Source organism: Cnephaeus nilssonii (genome assembly GCF_951640355.1).
Source record: "Cnephaeus nilssonii genome assembly, chromosome: 6".
NCBI lineage: Eukaryota > Metazoa > Chordata > Mammalia > Chiroptera > Vespertilionidae > Cnephaeus > Cnephaeus nilssonii.
The window spans coordinates 40768982-40782248 of NC_137077.1; the positions used below are offsets into that span (position 1 = coordinate 40768982).

A 13267-nucleotide genomic window follows, 5' to 3' on the forward strand; every position below is an offset into this window, starting at 1 on the left:
TGTACATCTGTTTCACTGTTAGTGTATGATTTATTTTAGGAAATTAATTAGATATTCTACCCCAAACACTCTGAGGCATTGATAATTTGAAGTTAAGTTAGAGAATAGAATAAAATTTTAAGTTATTTGAAATCTGAAAATCTGAATATTATAGCTTCTCTTTTGGTTCATTTTATTAAACAAAAGAAGGCAAAACACTTTAGCTTCATTACTGAAAACATTACCAAGAAAAGACTTAATGGTGCAAAATCCCTTTTAAGTAAAACACTGTTCTTATATATGATCTGTATGAAGTCTGCCATTTCAAGTCTCAGGAATGTCCAATGACCACATTGCTCTGCAACCAGCCAATCTTATCAGCCCAGCCCCAGAGAACTTAATTATGTCACAAAAGTTTTTACTCCTAAGCAATTAAGAATGAAAGAAACTTAGAAAAGCTTTTATCCTCTAAATCTATGGTCAATTTAAGAACTTGCAGAGAGGCCCTGGCCGGCTAGCTCAGTTAGTTAGAGCATCATCCTGAAAATCTGAGGTTGCTGGTTCAAACCCCAGTCAGGGCACATAGGAGGGTCAACCAATGAATACATAAATAAGTGGGGCCAACAAATTGATGTTTCTCTCTCTCCCTTCTTCTTTCTCTCTAAAATCAATCAATAAATTAATAAAAATCTTTAAAAGTTCCAGAGAAGAAATTTTAGTTCTTTTTGAATTTCTATCACATAGCTCCTCAAACTACCCTCATCACTGGAATTAAGATCTACTCAAGGAAAAAGAAAGAAATGTTAGAAAGATTGAACAACTAAATCTCTCTTGGCATCCTACAAATCCAGCCGTTTCATAGTTTTGCCCTATCCACTGCCTCCTGGAAGGGGACTATAGCATCCTGTACTTACGTGACTTAGGACATCTCACTAGATCAGTCCAGCAGGGAGCTCCCAATATTAATTCTGCCACAGCATTTTTTTTATTATAATGGTTAACTGTCCAATACACTTATAAGTGAGTGCAGATTTGGGCATAAATCCAAATCTCGTTTATTAAGTAAAACACTACCTCGATTTCTAATTGCCCCATGCTGGCCATCATGGGTCATGCTGTGGACCCTGGAGGAGGTGAGGAAGAATTCCCCCACAGCACTGCTGGAGGCACCAACCCTCTTATTTGAAAGTGCATTGGAATGCCACTGAGTGAGAGCATGTTGCAGGAATATTCTTGAATCCATTGCATTTTTACAAAAAAAAAAAAAAAATCCCCGAACGTCTGAATTTTCAATATTATTAGTAGCAAGGAACTTGTGACACACCCTCATGTGCCTGTCGCTCAGTAGTCTGGGGTCTGTGGCACCGAAGAACACACTTCTGAACAATAGCTCTCCACAGTCTCACTGGCTCTCAACCAGCCAGCCGCTGGAGCCCCTGCACACGTGCCTGAGGGTCTCCCCCGGAGGAAGGGACTATTACTGACCGGAATATGTCAAATCCGTCTGATGTCTGTGCTTTAAACAACTTGGAGGACCACTGTTTGATAGGTTCTTACGCAGGCTGGCAGCTCCTGTAACTAATTCCAGAAACGGCCCTCCACTGTGGAGCAGTTCAGGGAGGCTCCCCGTGTGACTGCGTAGTCTCCTCTTTCCACACTCAGAGCCTCAAGTTGAAAATAAGCTACGCTGATAATACAGCAAAAACAATCAAAACTTCATTTAAGAGATTGGGGGGAGAGCATGTCTAAAATTAGCAATTTGCGTGACCATTTCTCATATGACAACATATTCAACAAGCAATCAGCACAGACAAGTTTTCCTTGATACTATTTCTATTACTTAAATGACTATCACAAGGGGGCCACTAGTGGTTATTAAGTGGCCTAATTCTAATCATCAAACTACACTCTAGCGTTGGGTAGGTGAAAGAGTTGGACAATCATCTTGTTACTTGCATGATTTTCTAGATAATAATATAATTACACAAACATATACATGGAGTCATTACAAGATCTGCATGGTGCAATGGAGCAGGGATGGCTTTTAGCATTAGACATAGATTAGAAATCCATTTCACCCACTAAGTAACCTGGAGACTTAGACTAGTCAGTTCATCACTGTAAGCTTTCGATTCCATATATATGAAAGAGAATAATAATATTACAGTTCACACATCACCCATGACCAGTTTTTATCAATGTTCCTTTACTTCCTTCCCCTTAGCTAGGCATAAAAAATAAATACAATATTATTCAATACACAAGTTATCATGACATCCATCCCCAACCGCTGATTAATGTTTTACAGTTACTGATTAAATTCATCCTCAGTATATTTTGCCTCATTAGCCCTTCAAGGTCTCAGCATATGTTTTAATAGGTAGGCTGTAATATGTGGAGTGAAATTGCAAAGGGCCCAAGAGTTTGGGGTTTTGAGGGGTTGCCAAGAGGCTCTTGTTCTTTAGAGAGTCAGTCACTGCTTCGAAGCAGAGGCTTGATTAGCCCAAAGCTTGTCACTTCAGCCTTTTCTCTTTTGGACTCACATCTCCAGTGACTGGGAGATGTTTTTCTTTGATCATTATTTTAACTTACCCATCGAGGAAATGTGGCAAATCCCCAAAGGACATGGCTTCCTGCCCCTACCTGGGCATCCGCACTCTCCCTTCAGCCTTGGTCTTTCCTCTTGCAGGTAAAAGCAGAAAAGGTGGAGAGAAAAACATGGTGGATCCTTTTCTCCCCGTCTGTGCCAGCCTGCCTCCAACCTGGTGATCGTGGGCACTCACCACTTGTGTGAAAATCTTTTTGTTTAAACATATTATACTACATTTTACTAATAACTCAATCTTGTAGCTTCTGAAGTTCCCCAATCCCTCCCCTCAATCTAGTTCTTAGAGGATGTTTTTTTCCCCTTCTGAAACTTCTAAACATACTTTGGGCAAAAGGGTATTTAAAAATGTCATGACACAGCTTCACTAATATCTGAAACATGCCTAGTGAACTAACCCAGTGCATCATTTAATGGCCAAGTATAATTTTTGTGTTTTCATATCCTGTTTTTCTTTGAAATCACATATCTCAGAAATTAGTCCATTATTTGAAAAAAAAATTACAAGGAAATTGGTGAATTATAATACAGGAGTGTTGCTATTGAATGGATTGTTTGATTTACCGAAGCAGGTAATGAACAAGGTTGTCAAATTGACTAATGAGTCATCTTAATTAGGATATAAGCTAAGGGGCATTACTCCTGCGGCCTTTGGTAACCTGGTGCCATACATATTCGTTGGCAAGAAAGAATAACACACAGCAGTTAACAAATGGCTCTGTAGGGATTTTGGAACAATTGCTGGGATTGGGAAGTGAAAGTGGACAGCACGTGGAGAAAATGATCACGAAAATAAGATTTGAGTGAAGATGGCTAAGCCATTAATAGCACGCATACATATTTAATTTTACTAACTCTTACCATCAGCCTTAGATCTTTTCTTTTTGAGGAAGATTGAGACTCCGATCAGAAGGATTTGAGCGGAAGTAAAGGATTAAAATTGAAGTGCATACAATTCTTTCTGAAACTGCTTAAATTTGATTATTTGAAAATGCTTTCGCTTTCCCCCTTTGGTCAAAGAGACATGCTTACAATTCTTGTTTCTTCAGAAGAAAAAATATTTTGCTCTTGTTAAATGGGTTTGTGTTTGGGTGTGGGATAGTGTATAGACTTCTCATTATTAACTCAAGCATCCCCATCTGTGGTTGAAAGAACTCTTAAGAAAGTTTGAGGAATATGGACATGACATGAATAGTTTGAATATGATATGAATAATTTTCTTTTTAAAATAATGTATTAGTTATCCTATATAATAAAGAGGTAATATGCAAATTGACCATCACTCCAACACACAAGATGGCCGCCCCCATGTGGTCAAAGATGGCCGCCCCCATGTGGACACAAGATGGCCACCACAAGATGGCTGGCAGGGGAGGGCAGTTGTGGGCAATCAGGCCAGCAGGGGAGGGCAGTTGGGAGGGACCAAGCCTGCAAGGGAGGGCAGTTAGGGGTGACCGGGCCAGCAGAGGAGGGCGTTGGGGGCAACCAGGCATGCAGGGGAGGGCAGTTGGGAGCGATCAGGCCTGCAGGGAAGGACATTTGAGGGGGGACCAGGCCTGCAGGGGAGGGCAGTTGGGAGGGACCAGCCCAGCAGAGGAGGGCAGTTGGGGGCAACCAGGCCTGCAGGGGAGGGCAGTTGGGAGCGACCAGGCCTGCAGGGGAGGGCAGTTGGGGGGGACCAGGCCAGCAGGGGAGGGCAATTGGGGGGGACCAGGCCTGCAGGGGAGGGCAGTTAGGGGTAATCAGGCAGCAAGGGAGGGCAGTTAGGGCCAATTGGGCTGGCAGGGGAGGGCAGTTAGGGGCGACCAGGCTGGCAATGGAGGCAAGTTAGGGGCAACCAGGCCTGCAGGGAAGAATAGTTAGGGGTGACCAGACCGGCATGGGAGGGCAGTTAGGGGTAATCAGGCCAGTAGGAGAGCAGTTAGGCGTTGATCAGTCTGGCAGGGGAATGGTTAAGGGGTGATCAGGCTGACAGGCAGAAGTGGTTAGGGGCAATCAGGCAGGCAGTTAGGCGAGCGGTTGGGAGCCAGCAGTCCTGGATTGTGAGAGGGATGTTCAAGATTGGAGAGGGTGCAGGCTGGGCTGAGGGACACACAGTCCCTCCCCACCCCCCATGCACGAATATCGTGCACTGGGCCTCTAGTTTTAAATAAAGACATATCTCAAGATGTTACTTATTCCCATCTTTTAAAAAGTTTTTAAATTTTTTTCTAGTCTTGATTTATTGTTACAGAAAGAGTTATCTTAACATTTAGACCAGCGATCCAGATCAATTGTCATTTTAATAAGTTATTTAAATTAATGTGAGGATCTCCTGTGTCTGTAAACATCGCCATGGAGACATGGTGCATGAATCCCTTTGTGGGCATTTTCTTACAGAGCCCATAATTGAAAGTTTACCACCAAGACCAGATAGAGATAGAGGTTTGGAAAGAAAGAATAAAATTTAGAAAGAAAACCACAAGACAAGGGTGACTGGTTCCAAGAAAGGGAGAGTCTTCTTGTTTAGATCAAGTGCCTCAATATCAACTAGAATTATACAGATTCATTTACCTCCCTTTAGCTTCATTCTCATTTCTACTTGGGATCAAATTTCACTTTAATCAATTTTAGAAATATAAAAACTACCACGTTCTCATTAAATGTTAGAGTAAAGATATTTAATATTCAGCTTCATCTTAGCACAGCCTTACACATTGATGAGGCCACGCAACATTAATTTGTGTTTTATAAACTTATAACTCAACCACTGTCTTAATACTCTTTAGAGCAGGGATCATACTGTAGTAACAAAGGGACTTTGACATATTTTGGAAAAGAAGAAGCCACCTTTTCTAATATAACTAATACTCTTTCGCATTGTTATTTTAAGATTATTTTATTTTAAAAGGGGGGATAATTTGTTCTGAAAAGATTTTTGTTTCCATGACATTCAAACTTCTTATCAAAATTTGCTACTTTAGTAAAAATTAAAAATGAACCACAGTAAATTTGTATGTGGTGTTTTGCTTTTAATTACATATTGGGAAATTGCAAGTGAAAAAAGGAAGGCAACGCCAAGTTGTCCTTTGGGCTTGACGTCAGGGTTTATTTTAAAAGTGTGTGCTATGTGGGGTGAAGTCCCCACAAAACCAGTACATTTTTGTATCCGGTTCCAACTCTAGTTGTTTAGAAAGCCAGTCAGTGCCTCAGAGAGAGAAAGTACGTTAGTTCTACTGCTTAAGTGTTGCTACCAACCGCACTGATGACTGGGGTCTGATTACAGCTACTATGCATCTTTTTAATTCTGAAGGGTCCCATTTTCATATCTTCTATCCCATTTGATCTATCAGAAAATGAGTCTAAATTATTGATTGAACTAATATGGTCAGCTAGTTTGTATTGTGTGAGTAATCATTTTGAAAAGCTTTTTTTTTTTCTAGCTGCCTTTCCTCAAATGTCTAAACTCTTCTTCATTGAATGTATTCCTAAAAAAGGAAAAGACAAATTGATAAATAATTACATTTCTTTTCATTTTTCCTTCTAATTGCATATGAATGAGAACTGGGTGGAGACCACATTTGCATTTTGTTTGTAAGTAGGTATTTATTACAAAAAACACTAGTAAAATTCAGGAAAAGATGAACAAATACCTTTTGGTGATCACGAGAGACTGGAGATGTATTGAGTATTAATTTGTAAGTGGGTGATGTTATCTTTACTTACCTGTTTTTAAAGGCTTGTTTTTGATATAGTTATTGAAAAGTTGATCTCAAGGCAAATCATTTGGGTTCAAATCCTAGCCTTTCCATTTATTTGCTGAGTGACTATGATTATTTTATTTAATCTATCCTCGTCTGTTTTCTCATCTGTAAAATAGGGATTACTGTAAGAATTATAAAAGATTTAGCAATGACTGCAATGTAATAAAAATATTATTTTATTCAAATGTACAATAAATTTTCTTTTTTTATTTACTAACAACATTTTACATCATGTAAATTTAAGTTATGGATTCACACTAGTATAAACAAATACAGACAAATTCAAGAGAACATCAATATACACGTCAGGTGGCTCTTTGGACGTCTTTGGCAGCAGGTACCTTTGGGCTGCACCATCTGAATTTCAAATGAGCTTTTCCTCATTTTGAGTGAGTTGTGCCAGGAAACCCAGTTTCTTCTGAGTCTGCATGCTGCCACGGACTAACTGTGTGATTCTGGCAATAACCCTTCTCATGGCAACATTCTATGTAACATGTGCAGATTTTGGCTTAAGTGAACTCTAAAATGTGTGTGATCTTTGTTGCATATAAAGATATTTCCATTATTTGCCTATGGTTGATGACTTAATAGTAAGAACACGCGGTAATTGAGTTGGGATAATGCTTTATGTAAAGTAAAGAATTTTTTGGTTCTGATCATGAGTGTGCACTATATTGCAATGTGGTTTCTACACGTAAAACATGCTCTGTGTTCTTTCTGAGCACGAATGCCAGATTTGTTCTATATTATTTATGTGTCTATTTTCATTTATTTTGGATGGTGTGTTATTGTTATTTTTAGCTAATATTAAGAAGTATAAATTCACTCTTACTAATTATGCATTAATAAAACTTTACCTTTTATTATATTTGTTCCCAAGTAATAAAATTTCTTACCATGAATGGGGGGTGTCTTGTGTTATTTTACTATTACTATTCATGCATTTGTGTTGATCAACACACACATCTTCCTCCTTGAGACCAACCACACAGAAATTGGTGAAGGTTTGGGCTGTTGTCTATACCTTTGCAAAGACCAAAGCCCATATGGGGAAAAAGTGGCCAGTCATGTAGGCTAAGCATCTGATCTGATATATAAATAGGAAGGTATTTATTTTTAGCTAAAAGACAAAAACATGTCTCTACTCAATATGAAAAAGTGAAGGGTCCACTTTACCAAAGTTGTTGATTATTGTATTTGTCACGCCTAATTCCGCTGGGGATGGTCTTTCTGGTGCAAAGAACATAAGTGATGCCACTTCCTGAAATGTCTATTCAAGGAGAGGAGCTCTCCAATAACTGAGAAACTTCTTTGGCATTGTAAGTGATGGATGCCACTGCACCACTTAAAAGACATGTTTCTCATTTTTTAAAACATAGTTTTATTTACTTCAGAGAGGAAGGGAGGGAGAGAGATAGAAACATCAGTGATGAGAGAGAATCATTTGTAGGCTGTCTCCTGCACACCCCACACCGGGGATCAAGACTGCAGCCCAGGCATGTGCCCTGAAAGGGAATTGAACCAAATTGAAAGGTGATCTGGTTCCTAGGTGGACACTCAACCATCGAGCCACACTGGCCAAGCCATTTTAAAAAAAACACAAACAAACAAACAAACAAACAAACAAAAACCTAAGGCAAGAATAAGGATGTTGTATACCATTATTATGGCATTTACTACTTTCTGTTATAGCTATTTGTTTGCTGGTTCATTTCACCCCTTTCAAGACAAAGAGTACTTGAAACCCCAAAGCTATGTCTCATTTATCTTTTCATTTCTACCACCCAGCATAGTTCTCACAGTTTAGAGGATAAATGAATAATATTTGTACTGAGTTATGAATCATCTATAAAAATCTATTTTAGTAATAATTCTTCTTTCCTAAGATGCTATATTATATAATTTGATGTTTTCTGACCGTTTTCTACATTTTATAAAAATAGAAATATTTATATTCCTATTACAAAACCAGTATAAATGTATTACCCAAAATAATGCATAACATCATTCCCAGAAATTTCTACTCCAAGGAAAATAAACTACCTATAATATTTAGGGTTATAAAAAAAGTATTTGTTCCATTTTGGGAAGCGGAATGAAATATTTGACTATTCTCATGTTTGGACTGAATTGTACTATCATCTGTGATTCATGCATGGAGCAAGTGTTCATTCATTCTCATTATGCTACAGTCTGTATTAAGTCCCATTGATGCAAATTGTGTTTTATGTTTCAAACAGTATCATATGTATCCTGAATAATAATGATATTTTAAAGTGACAGCATTTATCAAAAAGAGACAAATGAAATCATTTAGTGAAAACCATAAATACTATCATTATCACTTCTTATGCTTTATATTTAAAAGGAATGTGGCAACACTGGTTATATCTTTAGATTATTTGCAAGGATGACATGTTTGTATTCGAATGTGTGCTAAATTCACTATTTGGGATTCATTGATTCATTACCCAACTTTTCATTCCAGGCCCTCCAGGCCCTCCAGGCGGTCTGCGAATAGAAGACATCAGAGCCACTTCGGTGGCTCTTACTTGGAGCCGTGGTTCAGACAATCATAGTCCTATTTCTAAATATACTATCCAGACCAAGACTATTCTTTCAGATGACTGGAAAGATGCAAAGACTGGTGAGTTTTATTTGTCCAATTCTTCTGTAGCATATTTTTAAATGAATACTTTTATAAAAAGCAAAATCCTGGACATTTTAAGAATTTTATTATCTACCCAGAAATGCCTTTTTTATTGTTAAGCTTTAAAAAAATCCCAGTGCTTTGATAGTGAAAAGAAACAACACAAGGAACTTAAATATTTTAAAGTTATTGGAGAAAAAGCTGAATGTCTAAATCTATAACAGGAAAGCAAAGAGAGGCCTCCTGGTTTTCTTTTCTTTGAGAAGTCTCTCTCTCTCCCCTTATCTCTCTCTCTCTCCCCACCCCCTTTCTTTCTCTCAAAAGGAATTTATAGCTTATTATTTATGACCCATTTTTCAATTATGTAGGTACTATAGTTCTGCATTATAAAAAAGCCACATTGATCATAAATATTAATTTAAGCATCCAAATCTTACCACTATAACGCTTTCCATTCTGAGAATGATCTTCCCTGGGTTGAATTTTCTCAAAAATTGTTTTTCAAGAAGTTTTGGATCTCAACTGTTTTATTTTCTTACTAGAGGCCCGGTGCACGAAATTCGTGCACTGGGGAGGGTGTCCCTCAGCCCAGCTTGCACCCTCTCTAATATGGGACCCCTCGGGGGATGTCCAACTGCAGGTTTAGGCCCGATCCCTGTGGAATCGGGCCTAAACCTGCAGTTGGACATCCCTCTCACACGGATCGCCCCAGGCACCCCAGGGAGCGGCCACGCCCCCATGCCACGCTACCTGGGGTGCCGATTGCCCCAGGCACCCCCGGGGAGCGGCGGCACGGGCGTGGCCACGCCCCCCCGGGGTGCCGATCTCCCCAGGCAACCCCGGGGAGCAATGGCAGGGGCGTAGCCACGCCCCCCGGGGTGCCGATCGCCCCAGGCACCCCTGGGGAGCAGCGGCACGGGTGCGGCCACGCCCCCCCGGGGTGCCGATCGCCCAGGCACCCCCGGGGAGCGGCAGCAGGGGCGCGGCCACGCCCCCCGGGGTGCCGATCGCCCCAGGCACCCCCGAGGAGTGGCAGCATGGGCAGGGCTACACCCCCCGGGGTGCCGATCACCCCAGGCACCCCCAGGGAGCGAGCACGGGCACGGCCACGCCCCCCGGGGTGACGATCGCGCCAGGCACCCCCGGGGAGCGGCAGCAGAGGCGCGGCCATGCCCCCCGGGGTGACGATCACCCCAGGCACCCCCAGGGAGCGGGCACGGGCGCGGCCACGCCCCCCAGGGTGCCGATCACCCCAGGCACCCCCGGGGAGCAGGCACGGGCGCGGCCACGCCCCCCCGGGGTGCAGATCGCCCCAGGCACCCCCGGGGAGCGGCCACGCCCCCATGCCACGCCCCCCCGGGGTGCCCATCACCCCAGGCACCCCCGGGGAGCGGCCACGCCCCATGCCACGCCCCCCACGGGGTGCCGATCACCCCAGGCACCCCCGGGGAGCAGCTACACGGGCGTGACCACGCCCCCCCGGGTGCCAATCGCCCCAGGCACCCCCGGGGAGCGGCAGCAGGGGCGCGGCCACGCCCCCCCGGGGTGCCGATCACCCCAGGCACCCCAGGGGAGCAGCTGCACGGGTGTGGCCACGCCCCCCGGGGTGCCGATCACCCCAGGCACCCCCGGGGAGCAGCTGCACGGGCGTGGCCACGCCCCCCCGGGTGCCTATCACCCCAGGCACCCCCAGGGAGCGGCAGCACGGGCGCAGCCACGCCCCCCCGGGGTGCCGATCGCCCCAGGCACCCCCGGGGATCGGCAGCACGGGCGCGGCCACTCCCCCCCGGGGTGCCGATCGCCCCAGGCACCCCCGGGGAGCAGCTGCACGGGTGTGGCCACGCCCCCCGGGGTGCCGATCACCCCAGGCACCCCCGGGGAGCAGCTGCACGGGCGTGGCCACGCCCCCCCGGGTGCCTATCACCCCAGGCACCCCCAGGGAGCGGCAGCACGGGTGCAGCCACGCCCCCCGGGGTGCCGATCGCCCCAGGCACCCCCGGGGAGCGGCAGCACGGGCGCGGCCACGCCCCCCCGGGGTGCCGATCGCCCCAGGCACCCCCGGGGAGCGGCAGCAGGGGCGCGGCCACGCCCCCCCCCCCGGGGTGCCGATCACCCCAGGCACCCCCGGGGAGCGGGCACGGGCGCGGCCACGCCCCCCCGGGGTGCCGATCACCCTAGGCACCCCCGGGGAGCAGCTGCAGGGGCGTGGTCACGCCCCCCGGGGTGCCGATCACCCCAGGCACCCCCGGGGAGCAGCTGCACGGGCGTGGCCACGCCCCCCCGGGTGCCTATCACCCCAGGCACCCCCAGGGAGCGGCAGCACGGGCGCGGCCACGCCCCCCCGGGGTGCCGATTGCCCCAGGCACCCCCGGGGAGCGGCAGCAGGGGCGCGGCCACGCCCCCCCGGGGTGCCGATCACCCCAGGCACCCCCAGGGAGCGGTCACGGGCGCGGGCACGCCCCCCGGGGTGCCGATCACCCCAGGCACCCCAGGGGAGCAGCGGCTCAGCCGTGGCCACTGGGCACCGCCATCTTGATTTTATCAACGGTCGACAGGCCACCCGGAGTCCCGCCCTCAGCCTCCGCTGGCCCAATCATGGGCATAGCGGAGGTGCGGTCAATTTGCATGTTTCTCTATTATAAGGTAAGATATTAAGAGTTCCTAAAAGTCGATCAGGAAAAAATAAATAGATGGGTATCTTCCATTGTCTATAACTATTACCATGGCCATTTCTCTTGACTAGATTACAATATCACATTGTTTATTTTCTCCTGTAGCATCAATGAAGATAGAGCATCCTTTCAATAAAGTATGTTTATCAGTTTTGACAATATTTTAAAACAAACTTGTGGTTGTCAGAAATTCCTTTAGGTACATGAAGAAGATACATAGAAATATGGGCTCAGTTTCACCCATGGGAAAAAAAAAAGACAAAAGTGTTGAATTAAATGTTTCTCTCTATTAAAAATTGAGAAAAGAATGAACCCCAATATATTCTAAGCCTGTTCTTATTTTTGCTTTCCTTAACATAATGGAAGTTATTTGTATTGATCACTGAGAGGCTTTAATTTAAATGTACTCTCCTTTGATAATTTCCTCCTATCATGAGAGATGAACCAAATATAAACTTGCAGTCTGTTACAAGGGTTTATGATATATGTTAGTATTAAATGATCCTCCATATATACATAGAAAGTTCAAATGAATTTGAAAGGGATGAAAATATTTTATTTAATTATGCTTGTGAGCATAGTACTATGTATAAATATATAGTCATTTGTCTCATAATGACATTTTGTTCAAGACAGACCTCATATACAATGTAGACAGGAGAAGAATTTTAAATAGAGTTATTCTTATTTTAATATAGCTACCCTAACTTTCTCACAGTTCCTGTTTTTATATCTTTTCTTAGTCTCAACCTCTTTGTATCTTTGAATCTAAACTATGTTTTCTGTTGACATCATATAGTTCAATCTTGTTTTTTATCCAGTCTGATAATGTCTGCCTTCTTATTGGATTCTTTAATCCATTAACATTTAATGTTGTTATTCAATAGTTTGATTTATACCTATTTTTCAAATGTTTTAATTGTTTTTGTTCCTTTATTCCTTCTTTACTGCTTTCTTTTGCATTAAATGAGTGTTTTATAGATTAATATTTTAATTTTAATAATATTCATGATAGATAGATAGTAAATAGATAGATATGGGGATATCCTATGTAATAAAAGCTTAATATGCTAAGTGTCCAACCGTTCATTCGACCATTTGACCAGTCACTATGTTGCGCACTGACCACCAGGGGGCAGACGCTCTGACTGGCAGGTTAGTTTGCTGCTGGGGTCCAGCCAATCAGGACGGGGCGAGATGGGCTGGGCATGCCCTGGAGCCCTCCATGGTTCTGATTGGCTGGACTGAGGGACCCCACCAGTGCATGAATCTGTGCACCAGGCCTCTAGTATAAATATGGATATCCTTAATGGGCTACTCTAGGGCTTACCAGGTACAACTGAACTTATCAGAATAGATTTCATATTTTAACTAACTTACATTTGGTGAGACATTGAAATGTTAAGCCTAGATAGCTCTATTCTATTTTACCCCTTCTATATGCTATATATTATTGTTATACATATTGCATATATATATTACAAACTTGATGATCTCCTGCTAAAATCTTTGCATTCTATAATTTTAATGTTTTTCAAAGCAGTTAAAGAAAAGAAATAAAAGCAAGCATATATTTTTAGAGTATGTTATGTTAACCTTTTTATTTACCATTTCTGGT

At 43.7% G+C, this 13267-nt stretch overlaps 1 protein-coding gene across 3 annotated transcripts in view; it reads left to right on the forward strand.

Moving 5' to 3' along the window:
• The window catches only part of CNTN1 (contactin 1), a gene marked incomplete at its 3' end in the record, with an annotated part of 284949 nt that overhangs the window by 216354 nt on the left and 55328 nt on the right, over positions 1-13267 (forward strand). For 2 of the 3 annotated variants that reach the window (XM_079773428.1, XM_079773427.1), the window contains one exon: positions 8816-8974. In XM_079773428.1, the coding sequence (XP_079629554.1) occupies positions 8816-8974 (159 nt within the window). Of the gene's footprint in view, positions 1-2668; positions 2749-8815; positions 8975-13267 lie in introns of those variants that run through there. The other variant, XM_079773429.1, reaches the window with a different exon arrangement.